The 25,993-nt window shown below is 41.5% G+C and overlaps 1 protein-coding gene and 1 non-coding gene across 3 annotated transcripts in view; one reads left to right on the top strand and one right to left on the bottom strand.

The window, feature by feature from the left end:
- LOC121164304 (cytochrome P450 2C15-like) overlaps positions 1–25,766 on the top strand; it is a 31,246-nt gene extending 5,480 nt beyond the window's left edge. The window contains exons 2-9 of one of the 2 annotated variants that reach the window (XM_040992424.1): positions 1,936–2,098; positions 2,298–2,447; positions 5,371–5,531; positions 8,705–8,881; positions 9,564–9,705; positions 14,646–14,833; positions 18,808–18,949; positions 25,174–25,766. In XM_040992424.1, coding sequence (XP_040848358.1) covers positions 1,936–2,098; positions 2,298–2,447; positions 5,371–5,531; positions 8,705–8,881; positions 9,564–9,705; positions 14,646–14,833; positions 18,808–18,949; positions 25,174–25,355 — 1,305 coding nt within the window. In that variant the 3' untranslated portion in view covers positions 25,356–25,766. The remainder of the gene's footprint in view (positions 1–1,935; positions 2,099–2,297; positions 2,448–5,370; positions 5,532–8,704; positions 8,882–9,563; positions 9,706–14,645; positions 14,834–18,807; positions 18,950–25,173) is intronic. The other variant, XM_040992425.1, reaches the window with a different exon arrangement.
- LOC121164409 lies at positions 4,915–5,021 on the bottom strand. Its single transcript, XR_005885083.1, has one exon. It is a non-coding gene; the product is annotated as a U6 spliceosomal RNA (small nuclear RNA).
- Positions 25,767–25,993: the final 227 nt, after the last annotated feature.

Genomic DNA, 25,993 nt, shown 5'->3' with positions numbered 1-25,993 from the left:
TTTTAGTTGTTATAAAGTGCTCCTGTTGCTTTTCTGGGTTAATTCTATTTGTGTCTATGCATTATTAAGGCTACTTAAATCTATCTGGATTTATCTTTCCTTTAAAAATATATTAATATAAAGAAAATAGTTTGGTGTGTTTCACAGATACAATTCCAAGGAGAAAACTGTTCTTCCCTCACCCCTCCCTCTTTCAATCTCCCATCCTTCCTTTCTCATTTTTTCTTTTAATTTTTGTCATAACATAATTTCAATTTTCCTTATAAACATATTCTTTTCTAAAAGATTTTCTTTATACTTATTGGAAAGGCAAATTTACAGAGGGAAGGGGAGACAGAGAGAAAAATCTTGTAGGCACTGGTTCAGTCCCCAAATAGCCACAACAGTTGGAGTTAAACCAATCCATGCCAGCAACCAGGAGTTTCCTCAGGGTCTCCCATGGGGGTGTGGAGTCCCAAGGCTTTGAGCCATCCTTCCCTGTTTTCCCAGGCCATAAAAGTCAGCTGGATGGGAAGTACAGCAGCTGAGACACAAACCGGTGCCCGTATGAGATCCTGGTGCATATGCAAGGCAAGGATTCAGCCACTGAGTCATTGCACCAGACCCTATATCCACATTCTTAATGCTTTACTGAGACTAAATAAAATATCATGCAATTCACTTATCTAAAATGTACAGTTAAAACAAATTTATACAAATTAAAACTTTAAGCAGTTTTTATAACATTTTATCAATCAAGAAAGATGCTCCATATCCATATCATCCATGTCATCCAGCCTCTTTCCACTATGCCCAGGTCTAAACAATCAATTTTCTACCTTTTGTCTCTCTATAACTGGCTGTCTTGAAATTTGGAAGTAGCCCTGCTATCTACCCATAACTAAGTACTTTTGAAGAGTATCTTTCATCTCTCTCATCCACCTAACCATCCAGGCCTCTTGCAACCAGCAATTCTATTCCATTTGAATGGGATCTAGAGGACCTGAAATCATAAATGATTCTGAAGAAAACATAGGGAACAATCTCTTTGATCTTATATTCAGCAGCACATTTATATCTGAAGATATAAATACAACTATAAAACTGCTTATTTTCAAGTCAATTACACACCAAGAGAGAGAGACCTCTGCTCACTGGTTCACTCCCCAAAAGATCACAATGGCAGAAGCCAGGAGTTGCACACAGATGTCCCAAATAAGTACATGTGCCCCAAGAACTTGAACCATCTTCTGCTGATTTCCCAGGTGGATGAGCAGAGATCTAGATAGGAACTGGAGCATGTGGAGATCAAACTGGCATTGATTAGGAATGCCAGCATTGCAGGCAGTGGCTTAACTTACTACACCTCAATACCGGCCCCTACATTTGTTCTTGGGTTTACTCTCTCTCTTTTGTGCTGCAAATCTCCACAGTCTCAAGTACAGTGAGTCTTACTGTCACCCACAATCATTTTTAAAGACTCACAGACCTGGTAATTTTTTTTAAGAGGATGCTATAACAATCCCTCTAGGAAAAGCTGTGCTGATAATGCCTAAGTGGTCAGCGGGATTTTCTCTGTATGTGGTGGCACTGGGAACTGGCTGTACTCAAGCATCAGAATCTGACAGAGACAAGATTCAAATGCAAATCTGTTGTACAAATTTTGACACTGTGTGCTTGATTTTCTTATCTGTCTTCAATTCCACTTATAATGCAGAATACATAAACCTGCTTCAAGGTGGTGAGCTAATGGCAATCTATATAAACCATATACTGTAGTTCTTGATACACCATATACCATCTCAAGCACCCACAATAATCACATTAAAGAATCAAGTCCAGAATTATTTGAAAATGTGTATGACAGAATCATGTGTTTTAAATGAAAGCTTAAATAACACAATATGTAAACCAAATAATGGCTTCTCTAGATAAATTTTGCTCCTCTTTTCCCAGCTCTCGAAAGTCTACGGCCCTGTGTTCACCCTGTATTTGGGCCTGAAGCCCACCGTGGTGCTGCATGGATACGAGGCTGTGAAGGAGGCACTAATTGATCTGGGAGAGGAGTTTTCCGGGAGAGGCCCTTTCCCATTGGGTGAAAAAATCAATAAAGGTCTTGGTGAGTGTATATGCGTCTGTGTGCATGTTTGTTCCTAAATGTGTGAATGTTCTAGAGAGTGGCAAAGAGACAGAAGATGAAAACCACAAACTTCAAGAGCTTCTCGAGAGAGCTTAGTCCATACATGTGGCTGCTGAGTGTCTTTTCCCTCTTCCTCGTCTAGGATCCTTCTCTTAAATCTCTACTCTCCTCCTGGCAGGACTCATTCTTAGCAATGGAAACAGATGGAAAGAGATCCGCCGCTTCTCAATCACCACCCTGCGGAATTTCGGGGTGGGGAAGAGGAGTATTGAGAACCGAATTCAAGAGGAGGCCTGCTACCTGGTGGAGGAATTGAGGAAAACCAATGGTGGGTGACCTTTTACTCTGCACCACTGACCCTCTCATACTGACTTCATCTCTGTAGTGCCCTCAGAAACATTTTATGGGTTTCCAGACCTTCTCTTCTGAGACTCTGCAGTCAGCTCCCAATTAGAGCAATGATAGTTTGGAGCAGAGAGCCAGGAAAGCTTATGTGTATCTATGCTGTTTGTGGACATGGATGATTCTACCTGTGGCATGACTGTCAAACGCCGTGATATCTTCTGTCTGTCCACATTTGTTTCTTTATTTTTAAACTTTTACAACAGGCGGGTAGAGGATTTTGAACTTCATTTTCTTTTTTTTTTTCAGTGTTTATCATAAAGGTGTTTATTGAAACAGGCATTTATATTGATGATGACAAAAATGACTAGGTGATACACAGAACATCTGCCAAAGCTTAGAGAGTTTACTTTCTCACTCCTGAATCAGAAGACAGCATATCAGTGTTAGATATCCCTGGGATGTTGTTTCTTCATTCTATGGTGGTGATGAAAAGCAGTGTCTGTGTCCTCACGTGAACTGAGAATACTTGTCTCTTTTGGGAATACCTGCATGAGTCCTCCTCTGGCTCCTCATTCTAGCTTCCTTTAAATGTGGATTTAACTACAACAGCAATGGCTCAACTAAGTGTGTGTATATGAACTTCATTTTCTTAAAGAAAGACAGTGCTTCTCTTAACATTGTAAAGTCTCGATTCAACAGCATTTCACCATGAACAACATGCCAGCATTCACAGTGAAAATACTCTCTCTACTCCTAGGAAACCAAATCAAGCGGCATGTGAGTTCACTTTCCATGGCTACATTTGACAGCCTTACTGACCTGCCTGAGGATTTCTTCAAAGGCTGGGGCTTGCTGTTTCTACCAGTTATGATGCCAACATCTGGTTTAGTTACATCACAAAATCTCATTCTTTGCAATTTCTCTGGAAATAAATCACACATGAAAAATTTTACCAGTACACTTTCATGTTGCCTACTGCATAATCTATTTCAAATAGCGTAATCTTCTTCTGATCAAACAAATGTGGAACTATAAAATTTACCTTGATTTCAACTATCATTCATACCTACCCCTGTTACTTTGCTCTGCCGTCAAGGTTTTCTTTTCTAATTTTTTGTCCTTTTTATTGAAATTTGAGTTAGGATTTTAAGGTGATTATTCACCCCTGTCAGCTCCAGTAATTCTTAATGTGTTTTCATGTGATCTGGAGTTTTTTACTTGGATCTGAATTATACTGCTCTTAAGTATCATTCCTAAATGAAGCAAAAGTTTGAAAATCCAATTTTTACCTATTAGACATATACACACAAGAAATTCCATGTCTTCACAAATTCCTCTGTCTCTGTAGCTAGAATGAACTTTTGTTCTGAAATCTTACCAGCTCTGTCATGTTTAAAGGTTCCTATCCTGGGTTAGAGAACCGGAAGGTTTGCTGTTACTCATTGCTCATTTATGTCTTTAAAACCTTTTCATTCATATGAAGAGAACAGATTTCATAGCTAGAATATTTCTTGCTTTCTTCCTTCCCCCCCTTGCTTCTCCTTGCTTGCTTTCTTTAACTTTTTGTGATTTCCTTTACAATTATAGGCAAAATCTTCCACCAAATCTAGTGTTTCACAAGTAGAAAGACTATTTTTGCACAAGAATACCAACAGGGGTTATAGAAATAATAATTAAATCATAGCATATTACTCAGTTTTACTCTTACACATTCAGGTGGGTTTTGTTGTTGTTCTGAGAAAGAAATATAGTATTTGTCTATTTGGATTTTGGCTTCTTGAACTAAACATAATGGTCTCTAATCACATCCATTTAGTTGCAAAAGAGAGGATTATCTTAGAACAAATGGTATTTGTCCCAGGGATGCATGAATGGTTTAATACATCCAAATCAATAAACGATGCACATCATGTTAGTAAAATGAAGAATCACCGCCATATGGTTATCTCAACAATTGCTGAAAAATTAGTTCATATCATGTAATATCCTTTTATGATAAATTTTAAAATGTTAAGCAAATTGAGTATAGAGGGAACATGCATAAACATAATCAAGGCAATATGTGACAAACCACCAGCCAGTATCATATTGAATGGGGGAAAGCTAGAAGCATTTCCACTAAGACCCAGAACTGGATAACGAGCCCACTTTCACCACAACTATTCCATCTAGTTCTGCAAATTTTAATCAACAAGGCTCTTGGCTCCATATGGCAATCTATGGAGGAACTCATCACAGACCTACCACCATGCCTGGTTCTACCAGCTATGTGATGACAAATTGAGCCCCTTCAAGCTACTGAAGGCAGCAGAGAACTGACAGGGCCAGTATCGGGGCCACTGGCCAAATGGGACATGTAAACATTGATTTGTCAAATTTTGTACTCCATGGGCTCTAACTACTTTTTGTACTTAAATTAGTTCTAATATTTTCATTTAGGTGAATCTCTTTTCACTTCTCATTATAGCTGTTATATATGCTGTATCTTTGTGCAGGGGCCATGCTAATCTTCTCTGTATCATTCCAATTTTAGTATATGTGCTGCAGAAGTGAGCACTGTTATATATGCTGTATCCTTATATATCGAAATACCAGTGCTTGAACAAATTCAATGTATCTTAGTTTATTAACCATCACTCCTACTTGGAGCATTAGGTTTATTCCTGATTCATAATTTATATTCACTTCTGAAATGTGTAACTTTCCCATTTCAAAAAACAAACTAGACACTTTGTGACACTTGTTTAAGATATTTATTATTGCTAGAAATAGCCAAAGATATCAAAGAGTTGTATTGGTATGAATTCTTTCCTCCTCTCACCACGTGGGTGGTGTAAGTTGACTGGCTGATGTATACTGCTGAAATTTTTCTGTAAAACAAATGTCTGTAAATATTTTTTTTTCAGCGTCGCCCTGTGATCCCACCTCTATCCTAGGTTGTGCTCCTTGCAATGTGATCTGCTCCATTATTTTCCAGGACCGTTTTGAATATACAGATAAATTTTTTCTTAAGTTTTTGAAACTGTTGAATGAAGGCCTCAGTATCTTGAGCTCCCCATGGATCCAGGTGAGATCAAACCCCTTTTATTACAAGAGAGTATTTATGTCATTTATTGATCATTCTAATTGACCAAGCTGTGAAGCAACTCTTAGGACATTAAAGTTCTGCACTGAGCTCAGTATTATCAGTGGACATCTAGGAACTACTACAGGTAAGCACTATATTTTGCACACTGTATTTTACCCATGCCAAAATACCTCACAGACATTCAAACTCAGTGGCTCACTGACCAGTGGGGTTTCCACTAAGCTCCAAAGCCCCATTGCTGGAGTCCAGCTCGAGCTGAGTTCAGAGCTCGAGAAGGGTGTGTGAAATAGGCGTAGAAAGAAGAGAAATGGGCCACTACAATTCCAAGATCTTTGTGGACAATGCGAGAAAGCTGTCTGCTTTAGTTATACAGAAACAGTCACAAGCTCTGGCACAGACCTTTTACATCATGGTGTTGCACCCACATGGTGTTGCACCCACTCGACCGCAGAGTGTGGCCCCAAGCAGTACAATTACAAAGTTTTCTTTAGGGGCAATTTGACATAGCTTCAAGGGGAGCACAATTTACAACTGCTTGAGAGTTGAGTGAGAAAGGATTCCACATTCCTTGTTTATCTTGGCTTGCCAGCCCCGCCTGCTCTCCTCAAGTCTGGGTTCTATCCTTAGCATACCTGTGACAACCAGACCCCTACCTTGAATTATGTGTGGGTTAGTAAGTCTGGGGTCTTGGTTTATGGGGATTGGGGGCCATTGGCACTAAAGGTCACGCTGGCCATTTGGCCTGCAAGCTCACACAGTTTGTTAACTAAACAAGTAAAGCAAGAGTTATAATGGTAGAAAGAATTGCAATTAGCAATGAACCATGTTTACTCCATTTAAGTTTCAACTCTACAATGGACAAGTGAATGTCTCTAAAGATAATTCTACAAATTGTTTCACCTTAAGACAGGACATTATCCATTCTGATGTTGCCGCTAAGGATTTCTCAGTAGACAACACATCTTATTCAGGAATACTCTCCTACTACAATTCTTATTCTACAGCTTATTCATCACTTAATTGGAGAAATACATCAAAAGAGAAAAAACATAAAGATCTAAGACAAAAAGTTTCAAACATTAAATCCCTCTACAACTGCAGGCTCTACAACCTCAGAAACAATCAAACAATAATCAAAAGTATATTTTTATGATGTTAGTAAAATCATCCTATATTTCCTCTAGTTAAAAAATTATGAAAGCAGCTAAAACAACTACATTTTCTATGTTCTAAAGAGTTGCAAGGGCAGGCTAACCTTTAAGGCCACAGTAACTATATTTTTTGTCATAGCAGGATGGCCTTTAGGATTATGGTAGCTATAACAGGATAGCCTTTAGGGTCCCAGTAACAGGATAGCTTTTAGGGTCCCAGTAGCTAAATTTTTTGTCATAGCAGTTTCAGCCCATACTCTCATCACTTTCATTAGTTTGTAAAATTCTTATCAAGCCATTTCCCAGAAAGCATGCTAAATGTCTGGGCCAGATTTCATGGCAATGGGTAGGCACAAAATAAGGTGTCTAGAAATGGCATGGATTTAATTGTACTCCTGTGTGCAGTTAAAGGCCCACTCATCAAGACATTATCAATAACATTAACTCTCAAGCTCATGTTGATTGCAAAAGCCATCTCACAGGGCAAACCATACCTCAATAGATTACAAAATTCTTAGTGGGGTGGTTGAGTGTCCATGCAAAAGGGGGTGAAACTGTGTCAAGGTGGTCAGAGAGAAATTCGCCAGGCCCTGCCAAACAGCTGGAAGCTCCCCTGGGCCCTGCCAAGCAGGGGAGCTGTTCTCTTCACACCTTCGTGTTATTCACACCTACTGCACGGACCCCAGCACCCATTTTCATAAAGCACTTTGCTGGCTGTACAAAAGCATGAATAAAGACATAGACCAAGACATTGAGCATTTCGTGGAGGATACCATGATTGGGAAGCACGATTCTTGGCTGAAATACTCTGTTAGGGCCTGGCACAATGGTTCAATTGCCTAATCCTCCCACTTGCAAGCACTGGGATCCCATATGGGCACCAGTTCATGTCTTGGCTGCTCTGCTTCCCATCCAGCAACATGCTTGTGGCCTGGGCAAACACTAGAGGATCACCCAGTGACTTGGTTTCCTGCAGCCACATGGAACATCCGGAAGAAGCCCCTGGCTTCTACCTCCTGCCTTTGGATTGGCTCAGCTCCAGCCATTGTGCCCATTTCAGAAGTAAACCACTGGACAAAAGATCTTTCTATTTTAAGCTAATACGTCCTGCATTACTTTTTAAAAGACACTCATGAGATTTTTGAGAAGTGGCTGAACTCTTCTTGTGCAAAGCAACTTTATCAATAAAATGTTCAACAGGATGGAATGGCATTTTCCAAACTCTCCCTGTTCTAAATAATTGCTCTACATCTGAGGCTGCAAGTGAGAAACAGCAGAGATGAACATTGTGCTCACTGTTAGGAACTCAAACTTCCTTAATGTCTGTTGTGATCTACAAAATATTAATTGTGGTCATTCGTGCGACCATGTATTTCCAGATTATAGGAAATATTTGTTTTGAAAAATTATAGACTTAACATAAATCTATCTTTATTTCTTTTTAAGATTTGTTTGAAAGGCAGAGTTTCAGAGAAAGAATGAGAAATAGAGAGATCTTCCATTTGCTGGTTCACTCCTAACATGACTGCAACAGCCAGGGCTGGACCAGGATGAAACCAGGAACCAAGAGTTTCATCTGGTTTCTCCTCATGAGTTCAAGGGTCCAAGCACTTGAGTCATCTTCCACTGCTTTCCCAGGCATATCAAGGAGCTGGATCAGATACGAGCAGCCAAGACTCAAAACAGGCCAGCAGAATAACCCATAAGCCGCAATGCCAGCCCCATTTCTTTTTTACTTCTAAAATAACATTTGAGGGCATACCTGTAGGGCATGAGCATCAAATGTAAACCTCTGGTCCAAGTTTTCCCCCACACATATTTCTCTGAGAGTCTGACTATAAATGTCTTGTAAAATACCCTAATATTTTTAAACCTAAAATTCCCTAAAAATATTTTTAAACCTAAAATTTCTAACCTGCACTTTTCATGCAATTTGTATGAACATAAATAAATGTGAACTAAATGTTTTGATTTGGTAAAATAATTTTGTTTATTTTTTAGATCTGCAATAATTTTCCAGTTCTCATTGATTATTTACCGGGGAGTCATAACAAATTTATTGAAGATATGCATTTTATCATCAATTTTATTTTGGAGAAAGTAAAAGAACACCAACAATCCCTAGATGTGAACAACCCTAGGGACTTCATTGATTGTTTCCTGATCAAAATGGAGCAGGTGAAGTATGAATAACAATTTTGTTAGTTGATGACATTTAATGGCTCTCTTTATTAATTTACCTGCAATGTATATATGATCAGGAAAGGCATGCTATACAAGTACTGTAAGTACTTCTTGTGTGTAGCAATCTGCATGAAATATCCTGAAGAATTAAAATTCACTAAAACCCTCAACTCCACTCTTTGGCTAATGACAATCTGCCTGAGGGAACAGAAGGCACACCTCACTGAAAGCAAATAACTTTGAGTAAATTGTGAAACACAAGATAGTGAATTTTCAAATTCTTCATGCTTCCATTTGCATGAAGGGAACATACGTCATGTATTTCATACATACAGTTTTAAGAACGGAAAGACATCCTCCTTCCCTCACTCCAACCACCTTCTCTTATTTTTTTTCTACAGTCCTAAGCTCAATCTTCTACAAAGAGCTCAAGCATTAGCAATACAAATATCACTATAAGCAATAACCAAATGTATAGATATTACCGCAAAACAGGGATGTTGAAAAGAAGGGTGTAGGAAATAAAGAATGGATCATCTACTGTACAATCCACTATCTCACATTAAGATTTTACCTGCTGACTCGCTTTAGTTCACATGGTGGCTTAACTATATAATCTGATTTACTTTATACTTATTTAAATTCAGAAAACAATTTTTCATTGAATCATTCACAGGAAAAGCACAACCAGCAGTCTGAATATACCCTTGAAATCTTGACATTCACTGCAGCTGATTTGTTTTCTGCTGGGACAGAGACCACCAGCACCACCCTGAGATACGGGCTTCTGCTCCTGCTGAAGCACCCTGAGGTCACAGGTATGAGCACAGAGGGTGAGCAGGGCAAAATTTTACTATACAAGTTTGTGCAAACACTGCTAGCATTCTCTGTATTATTCCTGCTTTAAAATTTTCGGTATTGAAAAACATATGGCAACAACTGCCTTGACACAAACTGAGTAAAACAATTAAGTGATGACAGTGAGAGAACAATCTGAGTAGTAGCAAACGGCAGCATTCGATCTTCTGAACTGCCACCGGAAATGACTGCTGGCAGGCAATAGCTGGCAGGAGTTGCCTTAAGGCTATGTATCCATTTACTTAGAAAGAAACTGCTTAAAATTACTGATTTATTCTTATGGAAATCATTCCAGGAAATGACATTGAAGTCTCCTCTTACTGGATGAAAAAAAATAATCTTTCCTTAAGGAAGATTAAGCATAAATTTTAGAAATTCAGTGAAGTTGCCGAAAGTAGCCTGAGAAGTTTCTAAAAGGTAGATTTCCTCAAAAATATGTTTCGATTTAGGCAAGAAGGTGTGCTTACAACAATTCCGTTATTCCAGAAATCTATTTTAATTGAACTAGTATTTTTCAAAATTTTTTTTTCTTTAAGTGACCAATGTTAAATTGATGAATACCTTTGTTTCAGAGACTTACTTTTAAAGAATTCCAGATTTTCTCGTAAGAGTGGAAGCAGGAAAGACTTCTATTTCGGCAACCCCCGGAAAGGATTTATACAGTAGTTACAACCAGAAATAAGTCCTTTCAAAGTTGTCAGAGGCATAGAAGGTAACGGTTCTGCCATGGGTTTCTGAAACACAGAAGTAAAGGGTACAACCACCTCAGCCGAGATGAGACTGCAACCTAGACTGCAGAATGAAGATTTCCTGATTTGTAAAAATTGATCTGCTTTTCCAAAATCCCTTCAGACGGTCTCCGCAGGTACCGAGGGTCGAGTAAATGAGGGGAGATGGAGGCTGAGTGAGGAGGCCATCGCTGTGAGTCCCTCTATGTCTTCCTTCCATAGGAAAGTCTGGAGAAACAAATACCTAAGAGGTCTTGTGGGCGGGGACACGCTGCAGAAGCACAGAAACAAGCAAACACAGCTGGGATGAAGACAAGAGAACAAGTCCACATCTTGAAATTCGAGACTCCGTGTCAGTTTTTATATGTGATCAGGTTCTTATGCACAGCTAATTTCCCCGCAGCCAAGTCCTCTCGTCAGGATAAGTTTGCCACCATAAACCAAAATGCCAGATGCACAGCAAGGTACATAGAAGGTTCTTCATTCCAGCAGGGCAGGAACGACAGTCAGGGGTGGAGGTAGTGGCAGGATGGGCTGCAAGGGGAATGAGAAGGAGGATGAGAAGGAGGATGGAGGAGGACAGCAGCCGAACTGCGAAGCTGCAACACACTCACGGGGAGAGAGGAAGATGTGAGGAAGGAAGAGGAAGTGAATGGAAGGGCGGCCATTGGTGGATGGGATTGTCAGAGACACAGGGAACTGGTAGATGGGCGGGATTAGGGGGAGGGGCTGCAAGGGATTGGTGGGCAACTGGAAGGGCATGAAATTTGAAAGCCCTGCGAAAAGCAAAGCAGATATCTAAAATAATACAGAGTCCAAAATGGCGGAAGCCTTTAGGGCCGGTGTTCGAGTCACTCCTCACACTTGGTCCTTTTCTCCTTCCTGAAATCTGAAACTTAGAAATTACAACCATAAGGGCAAGACCTACCTGCCACCAGCAAGACAGAAATGCTTATGCAAATTTCCAGCAGAGGGAAAGAATTAAAATCCTCCACCCCAAGACACAGGATCAAACACAAAAGGTTAAAATTAAAATCACAACATTTTTCAGAAACAAGTCAAGTTATGTGTAAAACATTAGGAATCATCAAGGCATCAGATTTCTCAAACTGTATTATCTTGTGTTTAAAAAAAAAAAAAAAAGATTTTTCAGATTCATAGGTTTGCCAGAAATTGTGTTCCCTATGTTCACGTCCTCAGAAACAAAGTTGACTCTGTGCTTCACCCAGTATTTGAAATGTACGGAAGACCCAGTCCCTGTTCTTGCTGCTGAACTGAAACAAAGAGGACAAAGTTTGAAGATATAGGAAGGAGAAAATTTAGTCTAGCGGTAGACGAGGGTCTCACGAATGACCGACCATCTCTTTTGTCTTCGGTTTTAACGAGGCAGCCAAGGAGGTTACGCTCCTAAAAGGGGTCATCTAAGTAAAATCTGATAGCAAGTATCTCACGTGTGAGTTTAGTTTCTTGGAAAACTTGCTTGCTGGCTTCACTCCATCATGAGGAGGACATGGCAGGAAGCCTATGTAATGACAACACAGTTTTTGGTTGAGATATGAAAGCAGCAATGTATTAAAAGATTTTAACGTGTCTTTCATGAGGAGGAAGCCCACAGAGCTAACCATCTCAGAGCTAACCACAGAGCTAACCAACACAGATTTTGTTAAGTAGGTGAAGTAGTGTTGAGGGAAGGTAGGAATAAAACAAATGAAGTAATTAATATCTGTGGTTTTATGTTTCAAAATTTATTACAAGGAGTTTCACTGAGCCTTTGGAAGGAAACACAAGAAGGTAACCAGCCAATTGACATAAATCGTTCAAAACAAATTAAAACTTGTACCATAAGTAACATAGTTATAATTATCAACATTCATGTGGTTATAATAGTTTACACTATATGTGTGTGTGTATAGTCAAAATTGCTATGAAAACAGAGACGTGATAGCATAATTGGTTGAAGTGCACCAACTATGTGGATCTGATTGTGTCTATATTTGGTTTGAGGTGAAGATGGAAATGTCAATCCTTTTATATAATGATAGGAAGTCACAAGATGTTGTCTAAACTTGGATAGGTCAAGACATTCGAGCATAGATGGAAGCGTTGTTCAGAACTATGAATTGCATAGAAGAAGACAGCCAGAATGATTCAAAAATGCCGCATTTAGGGAGAAAGAGTTTGAAGAGGGTAACTGGCAACTGAATCAGCACAGATGTACATATACAAAACATGCACAACACAGACAGACGCATATATACAAATAGTCCCAGTTGTGTGGTCATTTGACTTACAACGTTTTTTACTTTACTGGGGTGTGGAAAAGATTCACTTCCGTGTAGAAACCATGCTTCAAATGTCGAATTTTGATCTTTCTGGAGGCAACCCTCTACAATGTGATATCCTCTTGTGAAACTGGGCTTTGACAGCAAGCTGGAGTTTCCAGTCAGTCCCACTGTCACAAGAGGTGACAATGTACTACATGCAATGAATTACAAATGGGTTTGTATTAGGTGATTTCAATCAGTTTTAGACTTTGTAAGGATTTGAGCCTAATCTAACCTGTAGTGTTTGAGAGGCTAAGTGTATTTAGTGTGCTTATAAACTGATGACTTTTTTTAACGTGTATATACTGCAATTTTATTTCAATCACACAATGAAGTCAGTGTGCAGGAAATTTAAATGAAACAGTTACCGTTAAAAAAAAAAAAGCAGAGAACTGAAAAACCTAAAAAGAAAGTATGCCTAAAGCATGAGAATTCAACATTAATTAGTGTTTCATCTTCAGCTTGATTGACACTTGATACTCGCACATTTTTTTAACACGCTTTGAAATCAGGACTACTCAGCAGATTTCAGCACCAGGGCTAAAGTTTGTACATTCAGTTTGCAACTGACTTGTCAGCCATTTACACGGTGTATAGTACAGATTTGTCACAGGTCAGATCACAGTGTTGAGGAGAGCAGTGCCTCCTTGCAGTTAGGAATGATTCCCTAAACTGTACTCAGCTTAAGACATCCAATGCCCAGAGACACAAAAGCCGTCATAGTAATGTGGTTCCGAGAATGTGGGTTTGGTAAGGAGAATAACTTTAGGCTCTATTTCCCACTGCAATCTCAAATGATGACACATCTATCACAGGTGACAGCAAATGAATCCAATAAATTCAGTTGAACTTCTTGGAAAGAATACATTTAGCAATCCAAGAGAATGTAGCATGATGGAATACACAGCATGATTCAACACTGGTTCATTTCTGTCATTTTACACAGACATCGTGCTAATATTAGACCAAGGCACAAAACGTTTAGTGCATAAACCAGTTTCTCTTTTTTTTTTTAAGAATTATCATTTTTAGTCTGATCTTACTTTGGAGCACTTGTACCCAGTATTCTACCTATTAAAGACTACTTAACTTACCCAATCAGAAGTGATTTCTGACCAGATTTATAAGGGATATAAATGTTTATAATGTTAAAGTGGCTGCATAACCAAAAAGTAAAGTACAGATGAGAATGTCTATTTTTTTAAAACAGTACTTCATAAGCCTGCCACATCTTAAATGCCTTCACTACAATTGTTACATGACAGCGAATATTAGCAAAAAGAACTATGTACCTGAACTACGATAGTTCAAACCGATTACTTTTTTAACTTATGAAAGACTTATTAAGGCATAAACCCCTTGTAAGTCGGAGGCCATATATAGAGATTTATAGTAAAATGTAGCCTTAAAAATTTCCTATATTATTTTACTTATTTTTATTGGAAAGGCAGATTTATAGAAATAAGGAGATACAAAGAGAAAGATCTTCCATTTTCTGGTTCACTCCCTAAGTGGCAAAAACCAATATTCTCTCCTGATGTTTTTCCTGCAAAGATAGCAGTTTCTTGAATTAATTATGTGATAAATTATGTTTGTATTTTGAAATGTGTCATCTTTTCATTATTCTATTTACATTGACATATACAAACTCACCATTACACCTATCTTGTGAGAGAGTCACATATTTCCGTTTTACTGCACTTATTTTTACATGTCTAAGAATGTGCAAAACAAATAATTCACAGTTAAAAACCTTTGGGATAACCCAATGCCTCATATAACTCCAAGTTTCTGTGACAACTGTGCTGGGTTTCTCTTTCTCATTGATTCTTTCTTATGTCTTCTCAGCTAAAATCCGGGAGGAGATTGAGCGTGTGATTGGCAGAGACCGGAGCCCCTGCATGCAGGACAGGAGCCGCATGCCCTACACAGACGCTGTCATCCACGAGATCCAGAGATACATCGACCTCATCCCCATCAGTATGCCCCATGCAGTGACGTGTGACGTTAAATTCAGAAACTACTTCATCCCCAAAGTAAGAGTGTTTCTCTCACACTGCCTCTCAATGCTCTTGAAATTCCCAGATTCACAGTATTCTTCCAGTCACCACCAACAAAATATGAGACAAAAACAAATCTCACATGTTTTGGCAGCCTGATGGATTCAATGCTATTTCCAAACTACATACCTTTAAACTGAAAAGTTCCATAACTTGTCTTCATATCTGGCCAGAGGTGTCTTTCAGATTTGTTTTCCTTTTTCTTGACTGTATTGGCCACTATTCGTTGTACACATTTCCAAATGCATCTTAGCATTGTTGTGGTCTTCGGCAGCTAGTTCAGGATCTCAAGCTTGGAAGCCATGCCTCCCTGACCTTCATGGTCTTTTGCTTTGTTGTGTAACCGCACCCCTTACAATCCCCATTAAGGCCCATAATAGGGGCTCTCTCTCTTTCTTCTCTCTCTCATGTTTCTGCTGCTCTGGTTCTCTGATTCTTGGCTTCCCCTGTCCCGACTTGCTCTCTGTGTCAGACTCTGAGTGTTAGGTTTTTTAAATGCACTTAAAGTTTTTAAAGCTTTTATGCTCTTTTGCTCAGTTAATTCCCACAACCAAGTCCTTTTGCCTTAAGCCGGAAAAACACCAGGTGCGATGAGATATTAGGAGGTCTTTTTATTCCAACAGGGTAGTAGAAACAAGAGCAGGGGTGGAGGTGGAGAAAACTAGAAGGGACACATTTGTCAGGGTGACAGGATGGGGGCTGCCAGGGTAGGGTAAGGGGCAGGATGGAGGGGGACAGGGAGAGAAAGTCAGGTAAGAAGGGAAGGGAAGAGAGAAGGGGAAGGAGAAAGAAGGGGTTGTGTGTGCTGTGTGCTAGCCCCAGGAACTGGTGGCTGAGATTATCTGAGCCACAGGTAGGTGGGTGGAAACTAAGGGGAGGAGCCGGAGAGATTGGGGACTGGGATTCTTAGGTAAGAGGTGAGATTACGTTTCATTGGTGGATCACCAAACGGTGCAAAGTTCACAAGCAGTGAGGAGGGAAGCAGGAAGTTGCACCAGGTCCAAGATGGGATGTTTGAATCACTCCTCACACTGAGAACAGAGGTAACCTCTGAATACACCCCATGTATGTCTGTATTCCTTACCCTCTATTCACTGCTTGGGTAAGTCAAAGGACATAGATGTATAAGTGAGGCGTAGCAGTGATGAAACCTGGGCAGAGAAGCCAGGGAGAAGTGAATGTTTACAGTTCTGGAAGTGTGCCCAATGTGTTTGCTGCATGTCTCTTAGGATAACTTACATTGCTGGGGAAGCTTGCACATAGATCTTCAGTTAATGGACGAACTTCATTTGTTCCTCTCAGGGTTTCCTTTCAGACTAGTTTGCCACTGTAGCTTTGTCTGCCAATTTCTGTTATGATCAGATGAATGGTTGCCTAGTACCTGCAGCTAGTAGTTAGGAAGGGGTGAATCCAAACATGCTGGTGATTCCTAGAGTGATGGGAGCTGCCTTTGCCAAGTTTGTCCAATTAAGACTCTCAGCAATCCTGTATTTGTCTAGTGTGATCTCTTGCACTCTGCAACAAGTAAGCCCTATAATCTCATTACATTAGCTGCTGTTGTAAGGACTGTTAGGGGCTATGATCTCTATTGAAAGTTTGCTTTAAAGCAGTGAAGTCCTTCTCCACTAGCCCCACCGGAGGGGCATGCCATTCCTGGTTCCTTGCCTTAACATAGGAACTGGCAACTGGGCCGTAGAGCCCTAATGGAATGCTGGCGGGGCCCATTTCAAAAGACAAATGCAAAGTAGTTATAATCCTTGCTTATTTTCAATCCTAATGCTAGAATCTATGTATAGCACCAGAAGAAAATGCTGAGGAAGCTTTCTGATCTCTTACCCGAGAAGTAAGGATGAGGACTAAACATTGATCCGAACTTTTTAAAATTAATCTTGTTGTAGAATCTGGCCACCTAAGATTCACTGATACATCTGAGAACAGCTGCTTGTGATGTGATGCAGGGGATGGAACAGTGCATATATAGGTAGTCCACTGTAGTGCTTATAGATCACTGTGTACTACCATTTCTGAAGTAAAAAATAGGTAACTGACTCACTCCTACCTCTTTGGGAGATATTAAATCCTATTATTTAACAAAATTGTATCATCTTTAATCAGCTACCTTGTATCTAGATCTCTCTGGGGAACCTGTATGTGACTGCTAACAGATTACTAAAGAGACATCCTAGCAGGCTAGAGCTGACTGATGTTGAAAGTCTCAAACATACACGAATGGAAAGAGTTCCATGGACCAGAAGAATTGTTCCATCAGAACTGAGTAGTAGGAAGGAGTGAAATCAAATCCCTATAATATAAAAGACCATGTCCAGACTCATGTCCTTTCCCTTAGCCCCAGGTGCCCTTGTCTGTCTTCCTTAACACAGGTGTCTTTGCTGCATTTTATCAAAAGGAATTCTCAGACTTAAAGGAGTGATTCCCCAGGAGTCATTTGCTTCTCCAGTAAATAAGAGCCTTAATGGCCAGTTTTGTCTGGAAGGAAGTCTTGTAACTATGTTCAAGTAACCCTTACCCCACGGTAAATTTTCTGAAGATCGTGACATCAGTAACCAATCAGAAGCATTGCACATATGCATCTCTCAGCCCCAATTTTTGTTCTGTAAGAACTTTCATTCCTGACTCTTTGGGAAGCCTGGAAATTAAGCAATAGCTGCCAAGCTCCTTGCTATATGCATTGCAATAGACACCTGTTTCTTCCACCACCCCAGTGATTAGCTTTCTACATATCTGGCAAGGGGACCCAATTTGGGGTTCTACAAGTGTGACAGCCCAGATAATAAAAAATGTAACCATAATGATAGATCTGCTGATATGTTTCCAGGATGTGTCTACAACCTCAGGTTCTCACAAAGTCCTGAAAAGGGAGTGAGAGTACTTATCATAAGATGGTATCTCCTTCCAGGTTGAGATCTTGCTTTTCTTTTACAGCTCAGGAAGTCAACTGATTGCCCCAAATTGGTTTCTGTACATGAAATGAGAAGGGCTTGTCTGCCTGGTTCAGTTTTTCACTACTAGACAGGATACAGCTGTTACTGATTGAATAGTTTAAAGTGCATGATGCTTAAATTGGGTGTCTGTTTCACACCACTGCATTTGACTGAATAATTTGTATTATGCACTGATGTAAGCTTGGTTGATTGAATGCTTTGTATCATGTGCCTGTGCTCTCATAGTTATTGGATTATCATTGCTTAAAAACCCCTGAATATGGCTGGTCGGGGCTACTTCTCTCTTCCACTGACAGTGGTATGAGACAGTCTACCAGTCAGTGCCAGCCAATGAATAAAGACTCCAAGAGTCACCCTCTGACTTGTTTCTGGGATAGGTTTTGCTAACTAGTACCATGATAATGCCTCCAAACAGTTTAGGATGATGTTCAGCAGCAGGCTTAGATATGTACAAAAGAAAGAGCTCTGCTATGTTTTAAATCAAAAGGAAAAAAAGTTCATTTCAGTGTTAAATACTCAATTTTACCCGATTTTTCAACAGAACTTGTTGTAATTCGGCAAGAGAATATTGTTAATCAGAACAGATTCTTGGTCTAAAAAGACTGGAAATCCTTCTGGACATTTCAGGAGCCAACACAATCTTTCATCTTAAACCATATGTCTGAAACAAGGGATTCAAAAGAGCAACAGGTTGCAAATAGCTGCACTACTGTCTATGTGGTGATAAGGAGAACAAATGCAGAGAATTTGACACCCAACTGCTGAAGTGCTGACACCTTAAAGTGAAATTGTAACTTCTTTTAACAAGGATGTCACTGGCCTTAAATGCATACCTTTTATTACTTGTATGTCTAGTAGAAATGCCACCACTGTTTTTTAGATGAGCACTTACCCAACCAGAGATCAGAGAGATTACAAAAACTTCAATGTTAACTCCATTTATGAGATACCTTTTTAATTCAATTAACCTGTGTCTGTTCATTCCAGGGCACAAACATATTAATATCGCTGACATCAGTACTACATGATGAGAAGGAATTCCCCAACCCAAAGATATTTGATCCTGGACACTTCCTGGACAAGAATGGTAACTTTAAGAAGAGTGACTACTTCATGCCTTTCTCAACAGGTAACAGAAATTCAGTTCCTAATTCAGAGGGAAAGATATCATCATAGAGTCAATGGTCCTTGGGGAAGCCTATTCTGGGGCTGGCTAAACTTCACTGTATGCGTGGTAATAAACACCACCCTCAGAGCTTATGCTCCTTCCTTGCTCATGATACAGCCTCATTTTGGGGACAATGTTGTGTTTTTCCATAGTGGAAGAGTCAAAGAAAGGTTTGGATTATGTCTCTCAATCTATCACTCATCCACACATAATTCCCTCCTTCAAGTAATGCACATTATTTCAAACTATAAAATGAGCAATTAATGACTCAAGTGATCTATGTTTAATGCTGACTAAAGCCAAAAAAAATCTGAGGATGTACAGCTGAGGGAGTCCTGGAGTACCTTTAGAAAGACAAGAGCTGCATGATCTCAGCTACACATATGAACATGAATCAGAAGCTACAAGTATACCTTATCAAGCGTCTATCCTGCTATGCTATATATTTGTCACTCATCCATCCATCTAGTTTTTCTAACAAATAGTTATTGTTACTAGCGAAGCATAGTGAGTTCTTTCTTCAGGTTAGTATAGGAATAAAAAGCAGGAAACAATTTCAAGTGTAGTGATTTTATTCAAAGCAAATTGATAAGGTGGGAAAATGAATGGTGGGAAATGGAATGCCCAACTGAACATTGGCTGTAAGGAAGATGCCTTGGGCTTTTTAAAGGTTTTTTTTTTCTTTCTTCTCATAATCATGATCATAGAAAAGGACATAGAGGTATCTAGGCACTTGGGCTAATAAAGAGGCATCTTGAATGAGAGAATTCAAACAAGTTTCTTGCCCTATTCTGTGAGTATGGCCTGCAACTTCTTGTTACCCATGTCTTCACAGAGAAGTGAAAGGGAAACTTCCTTTGTCTCAGTTGTCTTGGCAACTCCAAGGTCTTTTTTATTATTGTTGTTTGTTTGCTTGTTTGTTTCTGTTTTTTGCTTTGCAACACTAGCCCATCTAGTACATCACACAGTGAACTGTAAGATGGGGTGTAAGAATTGGACACCTAGGCTCAAGAGATTTCTCCTCCCACAGTAATTACACTGTGAAGGGATCTCAGGCAGCTGGGATTCCTATCTCTTCCTCCACTGCCATCTTATTGGGAGGTACCCAGGTGAGTTGGACCTCACTGCTTTGGTGTATAGACATCCCAGCAGTGTTGTGGCTGCTGCGGGAACCTGAGCTAGGTTGGGTTCAACACTTAGGGCCCTAGCCCCAGACACCACTGCAAAGTGGTGAACAGATCCTGAGCATGCGGGTAACCAGAGTGCCAACAACACCGGGCTTTGCCCATTGGCCCCCTGGCAGTGAGCTCTGGGGTCATGGGGGCATGGAATTACTGCATAGGGACATCCATAGATAAGGTCACTGTACGTGTAGGTAAGGAATGAATCCTAAGGGACTGCCAACAACAGGGCTACTGTACCTGCAGGTAAGTGAGGGGACTGAGACCTGGTGGTTTGAAAGGGAGAGACCAGAAGATCTGTATGGGTCACACTGATACATCAGCCCACATGGAAATCCTGAGTTGGGCTTGTAAGCATGGAACATTGCTGACCACTACATGCCAGTCCATGCAAAAGCTAGGGCTGGGGGCCTGTCTAGCAGGGCTAGATCCTAGTACCTGACAGTGAGTGCTGGAGCAGGGGATGTGTCACATTAGCCAGGGCCATGACACTAACAAGCACACAAGAGAACTAGATCCAGGAGTACCTTTTGTGGAGGATATGTGGGTCAAACCCTGTGGAAATACAAGTCCCACTGGTTAGCTCAAAAGTTGGGGTGGTGATGGACAGAGCAAGGTGATGAACAGAGCCATGGAACCTGCCAACAGTCACAGGTACTGAGGCTGAGAATAGGCTGGGTAGCTTCATGCTGCAGCACCACATGTACATCCTAAAACAGGGTATGGGGCGAGTCAGACCACAACATTAACCAGTTCATATTAGCCAAGATAGACTATGCTGGGCAAGAGCCTAGCACCCAGTGGCATGCGTGAGACCTAGGTCTGGGAGTGGACTGAGTGGGTCATAGCTCCTGCTGGTGAGCATGTGGTCCAGGCCTGGGGGTCGGGCAAGCTAGGCAAGGTAGCTCCAACTGTTACCTAATGTGTGGGTTGGTTTTGGAAGAGGGTAGACTGGGCAGGGCCAAGCAAACTTAGCTCACTGGCAAGTGCAGAAATCAGGCTGTAGCACAGTCATGCCTGTCTGGTCTTCATGAGCCACAGATGGGAGCAGACTGAGCAAGGCCTGAAAGAGATGGTCCTGGGGGCAAGCTGGGTCAGGCCAGGCTATAGCATCCAAATGCAAAGGCCAAGACAGGGAGGGACTAATGCAAGCTGGATCAGAGCAACCACTGGCACACCCAAGCTCTATGGCTTGGAACAGGCCTGGTTGGGGAGCAAAGGGCATGCTCTGTCTGTGCTGTGGTTCCCATTGGGGAGTGTGAGCACCAGAGTGGGGGCTGCTGTCTGCTCTGCACATGGCTATAGTGTCCCTCGGCATGGGTGTGGACTGGGTCTGGGTGTGCCAGACCAGGCTAGACTCCAGAACCCACTGGTGCTCTGAGAACCAGGGTAGGTGTAGGATGGGCTGGGTGAGGTCTCTGCCCCTGCTGAGACATGTATGAGCTATGTCTGAGTGTGGACAAGGCTTGGCTGGGCTGTAACACTTAACAGTAAAAACCAGAATGGGTGAAGACCAGTCAGGAAAGACCACATACCTACTAGGACAGGAGGTGGACTAAGCAGGGCTGGCCCATGGACCCACCAGTGGGCATGAGATCTGGTATAGGGAGAGGTTCTGATGGAAGAGCTTGAGGAACCTCTCTGTTGAGATATAGTCCCTGCAGGTGAATGCAAGAACCATGATAGGGAGTAGCCCAGACCAGGCCAGGTAATGGTACCCACTGGCATACATTTGGCGCAGGTTAGTGGAAAACGAGGCTGAGCCAGTTCATATCACCCACTGGTGAATCTGAGCAACAGAATGGAGTGTGAGTCAGGCTAGGTTGGGCTGCAATGCAAGCCAATTTATGTGAGGGCTAGGATTGGGGATCAGCTAGACTATAGCCTCCACTAGTGTGAGCTGGAATTGAAAACAGGCCAGGCCCAGCCAAGCTATAGTACCCACTGGCAAATGCCGAGGTGAGGTGGGCCATGCCAGACTGGGCCACGGTGTCAACCAGCACACATGAGACCCGGGGGTGGGGGAAGGTGCAAACCCAGTAGAGGAGCTGTGTGGGACTCCTCTGTTGGATCACTTTTCCCACTGGTGAGCGTGAGAGTTAGGATAGGAGCAGACCAGACCGGACAGGGCTACAACACCTGTTGGCTGCATGTGAGCTGGATCGGGGGAAACTAGGCTGGCTTGACTGTTCCTACTAGTGCATGCATAAGCCAGAGTGGGTGTGGGTTGGTTGGGCTCTGCCACAGCATCAGCTAGCAGATGCTGCCATGGGGGGGAGGGGAGGCGGGGGCAATTCTGTCAAGGTAAACTGTAGAACCATTGGGAGAATGCAAGTTCTGGGAGTGGGAGTGGGGCAAGTAGAGAAACAGTGGGCACCTCTGTCTTGCATTGTCACTCCTATTGGAGAACATGAGAGCCAGGACTAAGGCAGACATAGCTAGACAGAGTGGCACCTAACAGCACGTGTGTGGCCTGGTTGGATTGAACTAGGCTTCAATGCCCATTGACATGTATGAGAGCTGAATGGTATGTGGGACAGACTGGACTAGTCTGCTGTACATACTAGCAAGCATGGGAACCAGGGCAGGAGGTGGGCCTGTTGGGGGTTATTGCAGGTCACTCCAACTAGACTGCAGCTCCCACTGGTTTGTGTAATGGTCAAGTGTGTGGTGAGCAGTACCTGGCTGAGTTGCAACACCCATTGGTTCATGTGGAAGACAGAGCTGAAGGCAGGACTAACCCAGCAACTGCAACCACCAGCATGTGCATAAGCTGATTGGAGCAACAGACTATGCCAGACCCTGTATTGGCAAACACATACAAAAATCAGGTCTGGGATCAGCTCAGATGAAATTTCTTTGGGGATTCCCCAAATGAATTGCTGGACTCAGAATCCCAACCATTGAGAGATTTGCAGGGTCCATGGTCTGATCGTGGCATGCATATATCATATATATGAGGAGGCATAGATAAGCCTCCTCAGTGTCTTAGATATCCAGGTGCACATGGAGGATATGGCAGTACATTGGAGTCTGGAGAGGACACCTGATACCACAAAAGAGGACAGAGGACAGAACAAATTGATCAACTACCCCCAGTCAAGTGTTGGCAGTGAATATCTGGGCAAATGGAGACTAAAGTGAACTATCTCAGCAAATAGAGTCTGGAGAAATTTCATCATGCTTGAAGTGGCATGATTAGAAGTAATTCAGAACTGTTGAACTATCAAATCCCCTTGGAGCATGCCCCACATCAGAGAGTGTGGGATGGTGTCAGGTGGCTGTCCTCCATCCCAGGATATGGAGGTGGTTGGGAGCCTGGGTGTGGCTCCTCCTCTTATCTGCCTCCTTCCCCCAGATGCAGGAAGGGAAAAAAGAGAATGTGGAAATAATGATCTCAGCCCCATGGGGAACTGGAACGCCTTCGGAGGCCAAGAACTCTGAGGTCATCTACCCCGTTTGGATCTACCACATGGGATGGAAGAAGCCCAAACCCTTCCTTGCAGGATCCAAGGTCATTGGAGCAGTAAGCTTCCTTCAGGACTAGGGAGAGAGCTTTCTCTGGTCCTCACTTAGAACCAACTTTGGGTCCCCACCCTATCTTGCAATGACTATCAGGGTTACTCCGAAGCCCCCACCACAAAACACACATACACACAACACACACACATACAAATTGGAATAGATAGACAGAGAACAACAAGGAAAGCTTGGAACCAGACGGGAAACAGTCAGCATGGACCCACACATGCCTTACTAGGTAGGACACAAAGATTAGTTACTCCTCACCAAGGTATTGAAGATTTCTCTGCATACCCCTCCTAAAACTGTTCCGCACTTCAACTGTTCACATATGCCTTGTTAGAGTTATAAGCCAGTTTAGACTATCCCACAATATGCCAAGATCAGCAAAATTAAGCTTCAACACTATAAACTGCTGAATGCTAAAATGAAAATAGCCACGAGACAGCTGAATAGTACCATATAGCCATTTTAAGGTGTATAGCAACCGGTTCTGTGTATACACCAAAATTGAAATGTCAATGAAGTAGTCAGAGGATGTGGTTAAGAACTTGCATTTTTTAGCATATTTGTTACTCAATACCATGTCAATTAATTCCATAATGTAAATTGATGTTGATGTTATGTTGTGGCTTTTAATTGAGATGATATTCAGCCAGCTCTGCTTTCAAACCAGAGATGGTCTCTCCAAGAAACCGTTGAATTTATCTGGACAATAAGATGCTGGACTCTATGCTTGCAATGAAAGATTCTTAACTGAATTTGAACTGTAATACTGAAACAAGGTGGAGGAATCCACCATGGGGGGAGGATATGGGGAAGGGTTGGGGGAATCCCAGAGCCTATGAGACAGTGTCACATAATGCAATGTAATCAATAAAAAATAATATTAAAAAAAAGAAACAATGGTCTCAGCTACCTTCTTGTAGCCTTTGACCCTTATCACCTTAATCACTTATGTAAAAATCATCAAAAATAAAAATAATTCTTAAAAAAGGAATTGGGCACCATCGCCCTCCTTTTCTCCAAGGCTCTAGACTTGGCCTCAATTATGATTCATCCTTTTTTTAATCAAAAGTAATCTAGGGCCAGGCGTGGTGGCACAGTGGTTAAGGTCCTCGCCTTGAACGCCCGGGATCCCATATGGGCACTGGTTCTATCCCGGCAGCCCCGTTTCCCTTCCAACTCCCTGCCTGTGGCCTGGGAAAGCAGTCGAGGATGGCCCAAAGTTTTGGGATCCTGCACCCACATGGGAGACCCAGAAGAGGCTCCTGGCTTCGGATCGGTATAGCATCGACCGTTGCACTCACTTGGGGAGTGAATCATTGGATGGAAGATCTTCCTCTCTGTCTCTCCTCTCTGTATATCTGCCTTTCCAATAAAAAAAATAATAAAAATAAATCTTTAAAAATAAATAAATAAAAAATAAAAATAGTAATCTATTATTTAAGGAATATCTGTCCTCTGTGTTGTTGCTTTCAGGAAAACGATTATGTGTGGGAGAGAGCCTGGCCCGCATGGAGCTGTTTTTGTTCTTCACCACCATCTTACAGAACTTCAAGCTGAAACCTCTGGTTGACCCAAAGGACATCAATATCACCCCAGTTGTCAATGGATTTGCTTCTGTACCACCGGAATACCAACTCTGCTTCACTCCTATTTGAAGGAGGACTGCTTGGTCCTGGTGCAATGGTCTAGTCGCTAAACCCTTACCTTGCAAGTTCCAAGATCCCATATGGGAACTAATTCATGTCCCAGTTGCAAATGTGAAGCACACCCCAGTAAAATAACAACAGAAGACTAAATCAATGAACAACCCATTGCTAAATGACAAAACCAAATCACCACCTATTTATATTAACCCTGAATGTAAATGGCTTCAACTCATCAATCAAATGTCATAGATAGGTGGACTGGATTAAAAACACGAAATCCATCTATTTGTTTCTTACAGGAAACACATCTCAGCAACAAAGATCAACAAAAACTGTATCTCATGGATTTTGATGGTTTTGTTTTAGTTTCATCTCTTCAAAAGTCTTATTAAATTCTTCAGTGACTCATAGATCATACAGCAGCATTACTTTCTTTTTCTTTTTTTCTTTTTTATTGGAAAGTCAGATATACAGAGGGGAAGCAAGACAAAGGAAGATCTTCCATCTGATGATTCACTCCTCAAGCAGCTGAAATGGCTGAACCTGAGTTGATCTGAAGCCAGGAGTCAGAAGCCTCTTCTGGGACTCCCACACAGGTGTATGGTCACAAGTCTTGGGCCATCCTTGACTGCTTTCTCAGGCTACAG

Source organism: Ochotona curzoniae, unplaced genomic scaffold (assembly GCF_017591425.1).
Source record: "Ochotona curzoniae isolate NIBS_2020 unplaced genomic scaffold, NIBS_Ocur_1.0 contig_66, whole genome shotgun sequence".
Lineage (NCBI taxonomy): Eukaryota > Metazoa > Chordata > Mammalia > Lagomorpha > Ochotonidae > Ochotona > Ochotona curzoniae.
This window is presented reverse-complemented; position numbering and strand designations above follow the sequence as displayed.